The sequence below is a fragment of the Rhea americana genome, unplaced genomic scaffold, assembly GCF_003343005.1.
Source record: "Rhea americana isolate MKP2758 unplaced genomic scaffold, rheAme1 scaffold_181, whole genome shotgun sequence".
In the NCBI taxonomy this organism is placed as follows: Eukaryota; Metazoa; Chordata; class Aves; order Rheiformes; family Rheidae; genus Rhea; species Rhea americana.
In genome coordinates this window covers 316,256-324,608 of record NW_028185939.1, presented here as the reverse complement: position 1 = coordinate 324,608, position 8,353 = coordinate 316,256, and the positions used below count along the sequence as shown (strand labels likewise).

Sequence of the window (8,353 nt, the reverse complement as noted above, 5' to 3'; positions counted from 1 at the left end):
TTTTTTTTTTTTTTTTTCATTTTGGAATGGTTGTTTAGGCTTCTCTGCAGTAGTGGAGAGAACCTGTTCAGTATTTTGTGCAGTCAGGAATTAGTGCTTCAGTAGAAACTGCCAACCAGGTTGTGTGTGAAGTCAGCTCTTGATATCCTAGGCTAATAGGAGAAGTGAGATAAAGTATGCAAAGCTAAATCACAACTAATAGCAAACAGGCAAATCAGCAATAGGAACTCAGAACGCTGCCAGAGCAGAAGGAGGCCAGCTTTATGATCGGCTAGAGCACTGACCTGAATTGGCAAGTCCCGCGGGGAAGTGTCCATGAACACCACCGGGCTGCTTCCAAGCTGGCTCATGCAGWGTCAGGTGTCTGCACTGCTGCACAACTAATTCAGAGTCAAGGGACCTGAGAGATGATGGTAGTTGCAAGGCAGGATACATCTGCTGCAACTCAGAAAACTTGCTATGAAACTCTGGAACAGCAATTGAGTCATATTTATCCTTATTTGGTAGGAAACAATGCCCTTATTTGTATTGAGGGTGTCTGTCTTATTTCTATCAGYTCTTCATTTTTTTATGGTTATTCTTGATGTATCTAGAGGTAAAGGTTAACCAGAAGCACTAGTGCTTGTCTATCAATCTTCGAAACCGTTCTGTTTCCCTTGGTGAGTGACGACTCTGCACGTGTTGAGCTAGCGAAGGCTCGCTAACACAGCCCGGCAAGTCAGACCGGAGTTTGTCTGGGCACGCCGCCTCTGGCATGGGCTAGCAGTCAGAGGGTGGTCACGGCCCTCAAGCCTGCTGAGTCCTACTCCTTTTTTTCCCTGACCTTGCAGTGTTGCTTCCTCCTGAAATGTGCCCTCTGCTTCTGTGCACTGTGAGAGTACAGGCCGYGCTTCGGAGCGCTCCTGTTGCGAGAGTCTCATCGTGGTCCCAGGTTTTCCCTCACAAACACCAACACCCCATCGGGCCTCTTGGCTTCTCTTGTCCGTTACTGTGTTGTGCTTTAGAAATGTGTGAGGTATACAGAAAGGTTACTTGCATCTTAACCAAGCAAACAGTAGAGGGCATCAAAGAGTATATTTAGTTGACTTTTACTCTCTCTCTCTCTCTCTCTCTCTCTTTTTTTTTAGCATTTTGCAAACTGTTCCAAATAACAAAGGTTTCACCTTGTGCCAGCCCCTTTCCTGTGGGTTGTGGGAAGAGATTTTGTTGACCTATAGTTTCAAGACACTAGTTTGAAAACTGAATTTGGTTATAACCTACTATGTGCAATATCTCTTCTATAATTACATATATGAGGGATGTGTTATTTCTCTACTTAAAGCTAAAATCTGTACTTGGGTGTATAATAAAGTACTGTCTGAATGCTGTTTCCAGCATGCTTCCTTCTTGATTTCCAGCCCTTAGCTGCTTGTATGTGGAGAAATCCTGGCTTCTCTTATTGAGCAATTAACAAATTGGAAAAGGTGAATGAATTTTATCTGACGATTTTATAACAGTCACTTTCTCATACAGAGCATTTTCTGTGTCTAATACAGGTCATTACTTGTTTTGCACTGTGAACTGTTCCAGGTATCACACAACCATAGCCAGAAGACAGCASAGCGCTGAGGCACGTACAGTCTAAGTGAACGAATGTTGTAATAGCTAGCGAGTCCTGCCATTCTGAGCGGAAGTCAGTTCTTCAGTAGAAGTCTGTCTTGCTATGCCCTTTGGGTGGCTTGCTGTRCAACAGCAGCTTAGTTGTGGCATCAGCCTTTATGTGTCCCTTTGATGGCAGAGGCTGCTCTGGTTAGATCTTCTGCAGCTTGCTCTTGTTCCTCTTGTGATATGAGCCAACAGCAAATGAGAGGCTGATGCCTACCTTGCCTAAAGCTGAACTGGTCCATACTGGCAAAACTGTTTTTTTTTTCCCTAAAGTTTTTTCTGGGTGAAATTTGAACTTTCCAGACTTTTGCATCATAACCGTTCTGCACCAGTAATTTCTTTAATATGTGCACAGACATGCATGGTCACTTGTGCAGACCAGACATGGGAAAAGAGAAAAGGTGAACAGCAGTCATGAAACGGGCACTATTTTTAATCAGGAGAAGGGATTGAAATTGCTTGCTAAAGTCATTGTCTGTTCTGGTTGCTTTATGGAAGACAGAATTCGGATGGAATATCAGAGGACAACTGTGATTTCAGGAAGCCTGTTGAGATACAAGGATACGACCCAGCATTTCTGCGTGGGAGGAGGTAGGAAGAAACTCTAAAGAGCTCCATGGGAGCCTCACTCTGAGTTTGCACATCTGAGAGAGGGTAAACTGATGAGTTAAATTAGCTCGCTTCCCACAGCAGACATCAGGCAGATACTTCTGTTTTTCACAGAACACCAAGCTTTAGGTCAGATCTCCAGTCCTTGTACTGGATGGTGGTGGATAGGGGCTTTGCTTTCAAAAAATTAATATGGTCTGGCAGAGCCTAGGCTTTCTCTGCTTCCATCATCAACACAGGGCTCAAGCTACCAGTGGTGTGACAGAGTGGATATTGTGACTGTTTCGTGTCATGTTCCTTAGATGGCATAGAAGAAAATTCCCTACACAAGGCATGTGAGAGAAGTGCCATAGCTGAGATTCAAAAGGTCCAAACTCAGTTCTTCATTGGCCACAGACTTATTGCTAGACTCCAGGTAAGTTGCTTCATCTTTTGGAGCCCTTCTGCCAAATGGGTATAAAAACAGCAGTTTCAGCAGCCTTTGCCTGTCTTTCCTATTTAGATGACAATCCCTTTCAAGGAGGCTATCTTAACATGCTGGTATGCGTCCTGGGCCTGAGATCACCATAATACAAATCACTCATCTCAGTCAGCCCCACAAATCTTCTTTACCTCCAGTTATGTTTACCTTTGAACTCCAAGGATCTGTTTAATATGCTGTGTGTTCAGTTAGAAAACAAAAGGCATTTCTTATTTTCAGCATGTCACTACAAATGCTGTGTTCACGGCACAAACATTATGGGCCTTTTTTACCCCAGATCTTGCATCGTTAAGTAACGCAGACAGGAATAATAACAACAAAATGACTGAGCTGGGAGAGCTCTTTTGGCAGCAAAGCTTCCTGTAGCTCAAACAAGAACTGTAGGAGCTACGCGTGTCAGAGCACAGCTCGAGCTGCTCAGTCTGCCCCGTGTCCTTGTAGCTGTCAGCGCAGCTCTGATTAGCGTACCTGCTTAGCTGAAGCAGTGAGCAGGCAACAGATGACAAACACGGAAGTCAACTTTTTGGTCAGGCCCTACGCAATGTGACTTGCTGCTGTGGTCCAACAGAGGTCAGTTTGGAGAACAGCTAGAAATCCATCCCCCCACCACCTTGCTCATCTCAGGATGTTTGTGCTCATTCACCTAGCAGTGTTCAGCCCAGCCCAGTAACCAAAACGGATTAGATTACTGGTTTGCAAAAAATCCCCAACTTTTTGTGCTATGATATTTTTTGAGAAGTGAAGAATAAGTTTACCAGATGAGATATCAAGCCTGTGACTTCAACACTGGAGAGCGTTTTGAAACCCCCTGGGGTTTTTTGTTCAGTTTGGTTTTCATGCAAGTACTGAGATACTAACTCTTTTGTTCAAAACAAAATTGCTATCGCAATTAATTGAATTCTGCTATCCAAATCTTCCCCTGGCAATTCTAGTTCAGAAAGTTTTCTGTATTTCTTCATAGCACTTTTTATTTATACTTGCACAGTAACTGCTGAATCCCACCAGAGAAATGACTGCATTTCAGATGTGGATGAGTAACCACCTAATAAATGGTCTTCCAGTTATTTTTGGATCTCCTAGCTACTTAATGTACTCCATCCTTTCTAGTGATAGCATGCTAAGGTATTATTAATCAGGAAGCCCATTCTCTCTGTTACTGGACATTATGAATTTCTAAGCACGTCTCAAAGACATTTTCATCGACTCTCCTGTTTTTCTAAAGACTAATGGCTGAAAGCAGTATTAGCCAAACTCTAATGAATGTCAAGCAAACCATTTCCGAGTAACAAGCAAATGAACGTAGATCAAAAGTACTGCTCCAAGTGTACCGTTCAGACAACACACAAAAAGCAAGTCGTTTTACCACCTACGCCGGTGTAAAAGATAACGCGTGAACTCAGGGAATTCTGTTGAGGTCAATGGACTACGAACCATGGCTGAAGCCACGCGGCTGCGAAGTGCCTGCTTTTAGCTTGTTTGGAGTGCTCGGCTGAAGCAGTTTCTCTATAAATACATTGTCAAAACTGTTTTGAGGGCAAGGCAGTTTCACATCAGTATTTTAGCTTAAGCATGTTGAAGTAGCAGACATGGCTAACAGATTGTTTCATTTGTAAAGCCAGGGCAGCCAACCGCTGCCCTCTACCACAGAAAATCTGGTCAGTCCTACTGAATGTCGTTGTGTTAACTTACTGTGACTGTTGCTGGGCTTCCCGTGGGCCAGCTCCTGATCCAGGAGCAGCAGCACTGGAACTGCGAGGCAGGGTGCATTAGTCTCAGCCACCTGCTTGGAAATTTTAGCAAATATGTTATGCCTCTCAAYTGGGGCAGACTACGATCTTACACAGTCACTAATGATCATTTGGCTGAAAAGAGGTAACTCAGTAAGCTCTCATAAATTGCTGTTTTCAGTCATATGCCCATAAAAACATTGCTGAGCTTACCTCTGCGCAGCTAGGTATAATCAGCCCTTAGCTGAATGGATATAGCTACTCAAACAAGCTTTGAAGAAGAAAAAGCATCCTTAAGGGTGCTGCATCCAGGTACTTACCCTTGGAGAAAAATTGYGGTGCTTTTTTTGTTTGTTGGTTGGAGACAGAGTGAGAAGCCAGTGTGGCTACAAGAAGCATGAGCCAAACTCCTGGTTTGCGACACCCTTCATTAAACTCACATAAAACCAGAACATGGACAGATTTGGGGCACTTGTCTCTCTACTGTTCTGTCTTCTCCCTGTCACTGAAATCCATTGGGAAAAGTAAATGCAGACAGAACTCATTAAAACTGGAAAAATGCTTTGGAGATTGCCATCTCTGAACCCTATTCTCTTTTCCCCTTTGATGGGGGAAAGTGATCTAGAGAACTGTTCAAGATTGAATATACTTTTCTGGTTTCGGCTGGCTATGTATATCTGTAACTTACTTGCAGCAATAGGAAGTAAAATAGAAGCACAATTTATGTGTAGGTGAGAGCACGCTACTCTGCTTTATCAGCACAGCTGTAGCAGGGGACAAAAGCTAGCACACCATGACATGAAAAATGACTGTATGAATGCAGCAGAAGTTGGAGAGATGAAACTCCAGGGAAAAGAAAAAGTTTAGAAGCTGTGATATCTATCTGTGGGAAACTTGCCTCATGCATCATGCTCCAAATGCATGCTCCAAAGAGCGTAAGCTGTTTATTTGTCTTGAAATGGTTGCAAATAGTATCTAAAAGATTCAACCTGCATCTTGTTCTCAGTGCACTTTGTGCTGTTCAACATGTGCCTGTCCCAGTCTGGGCAGATGAGCTGGCAAAGTGTTTCAGAAAGGCAGAAGAAAGGCCCAAAAGGATGGAAGGAAGTGTCTTGTCCAATGTTACTGGAAAACCAAGAAGACCCCAGAGCTCTAGATGGTTCCCTGTGCAGGAGCCCCAAGAGCACAGTGCTGCCCTGTGTGAGCCCTACCGTGGCTTTTCTGCATGTCATCGATTTTCTCAGTGTCTGTCCATAGCCCTCAACTTACGTGGACTGATCCYGTTGCACGGGTGCCCGAGTGGTGCTGTACAACGTGTTGGGACAAAGTACCCTTGCGGGCTTTGAAAAATCCATTTCTGAAGGACAAAATGAATCTGCAGAACATGGTTGGGGGATTTTTTGAATTCCACTGAAGGCAACTCCCCTACTAATTGTGACCAACCATGGCTTCTTACCACATCACTCCCGGCAGCAGCTCTTCCCCCTGCGTTTGCAAAGAGCAGGAGCAGCAGGAGCAGCCACTGCAGAGCATTAGCAGATCGCCAGCCCGAACCTCACGAGCCTGAAGCAGCGCAGTAGCTGTGCGCGCTGGCGGTGCCGCCTGGCAGCCGGGGCTCTGCAACGTCCCTTCTCACGACGGTGACCAGCTGGGCTTTAAATACAGAGAAAAAGACCAAGGAATCCCAGTACAACAAGCAAGAAACTCGGGCGCCCACGAAGCGAGGCAGCCGAGCCCCTCCGTCTGCCTGGGGCGTCGCGGCTGCACGGGACGCGGGCTCGCGGGGCGAGGTGAGGAGCGTGCTGAGCTCCCGCGGCCGTCCCGCGTGCTGGAGGCCCTGCAGCTCCTGCCAGCCCTCCCGGAGCAGGGCTGGCCTTGCCTTGCCTCCGTAAATATTTCTGGGCTGGTAGATACAGGAGGTTTTTTTTTCCCCTGAAGCATTAAAATGATTTTGTAGGACGTTGAAGTAGCTGTTTCTAAACTACTGATGATGCTGTTTGAAAATCTCACCTGTGGTAACCCTTCAAATAACTATGTTCTTTGTTCTTAACGTGCAGCTCGGGGATGAGGTTGTTATGGTGCTCTCGACACGGGGGCGGATATCCCTGGGCAACCCGCAGGGCGTTCTGCCAGGAGAGGAGCAGGAGGTACCAGCCCGGCGTTCTCCTAATAGCCGCTTCTTTTTCACATAGTAAAATGTGATTTCTACCCAGCTGGTGACACTGAGGAATGAAAGGCGGCATCCTGCTTTTCTCCTGAGAATCAGAAATAGATCTGGAGAGATGATGACTCACCTGTAATTGAGAAAAACTGGATAGCATCGTCACGAGCTGTGACAGTTAAGTCCTGGTTCCCGCTGCCAGGAAGAAGAGCCGGGCGGGCTGCGAAGGGCCAAAGGGAGCTGGGCGCCGCGGCCCCGAGCAGGGGGCTCCTCTGCTCTGTTCGGGCACCTTGCGCACAGGGCCTTAGCGAGCGCCCTGCGCCCGCGGCAGCCGCGCCGTTTGCAGGCTGGGGAAGCCGAGGCGCGCAGCCGGCGCGCGCGGTTCCCGAGGCGGCGCGGAGAGCCGGCGGCGCAGGCGGATCCCCTCTCCGCGACTTTTCCTGCAGTGCCTGTCCTGGGCAGAGGGGTGACGTCAGGGTTGTCATGGCATCGGTATCTACGGAACCGGCATCRCCATCCCGGCGGTGCGAACCTGGCTCGCGCGGCCGGGATGAGCCTCCGGCCTCGGAGGAACCTCCCTCTGCAATAAGTGAGGGTTTCCCTCCGTAGGGTTGCTCTCCGTTCCCTGCTCCCTGCTGCCCCCGGGGTGGGAGCGGGCGCTGCGGGGCGCTTCCCCCTTCGCTGCCTACCGGCGCACGGGTGCGCGTGGGTTTCTCTCGCCCCGATGTGCCAGGCTGAGCCTCCTCCTCTGCCCCACGGAGCGGGTTGCTCTCAACCAGAGGCCCCAGCCGCGGCAGCAGCTGAGAACCTTCCTCTCATCACRCCGCAGAGCTCATGGCAGGGAGCGCGCTCCCCTCCACCGAGCCCAGCCAGCAGCTCTTGCCCGGGCTGCTGCCGTACTCTGGCTCCGTGCCACCGGCGGGAGGCGTCGAGCAGGGCCAGGCCAGGGCCAGAGGTGTCGTGGAGGGGCGCCACGGGAGCCAGGCCGGGCTCCAGGGACGTCTTATGGCCGAGGGGCCTGCGGGAGCAGAGGAGAGGGCCTGGCCTGGCGTGSCTCCTGCCTGTGCCCGCAGGCAGTGGGGGAACGGGGGCAGCAAGGGCTGCTCTGCGGGAGGCAGGGCGTGCTGTTGCAGCACCGGCAGGATGGGCAGCACCAGGCYGCTCGTGGCGCCTCCCGGTTCACCTGCGTCCCCTGCACCCCCAGCCCCAGCGTGTGCCTCCTTGCAGCAGCACAGGTCCCTGCCGCGGCACGCCTTACCCTTGCCGTCGCACAGAAACCCGGGCTGCAGCACGGTGACCGCTGCAATAGCGTGGTGACACTGGCTGCAGTGTGGTGACCACTGCAATAGCGCAGTCGTCCTTGCAATCGCACGGTGACTCTGGCTGCAGCACGATGRCCCCTGCAATAGCACGGTGGCCCGTGCAATCACCCAGTGGCCCTYGCAATAGCCCAACGACCCTGGCTGCAGCACGGTGACCCTTGCAATAGCACAGTGGCTCTTGCACTTGCACGGTGACCCTGGCTGCAGCACAGTGACCGTTGCAGTCACGCAGTGCCCCTGGCCACAGCACCGTGACTCTTGCAATAAAATGGTCACCCCGGGCACAGCACGGTGCCCCTGGCTGCAGCGCGGTGGTCACAGCTGGAGCCGTGCTGTCCCTGGCTGCAGCACGGTGGCCTCGGCCACAGCACACTGACCCGGGCAACGGCACGGTGACCCCGGCGGCAGC

The 8,353-nt window shown here is 49.9% G+C and overlaps 1 protein-coding gene across 1 annotated transcript in view; it reads left to right on the top strand.

Annotated features, from left to right (window-relative positions):
• The window catches only part of GFER (growth factor, augmenter of liver regeneration), a 12,490-nt gene extending 6,063 nt beyond the window's left edge, over positions 1-6,427 (top strand). Inside the window, exon 3 of the mRNA XM_085301922.1 lies at positions 5,468-6,427. Coding sequence (XP_085158048.1) covers positions 5,468-5,807 — 340 coding nt within the window. The 3' untranslated portion in view covers positions 5,808-6,427. The remainder of the gene's footprint in view (positions 1-5,467) is intronic.
• The last annotated feature ends 1,926 nt before the right edge of the window (positions 6,428-8,353 follow it).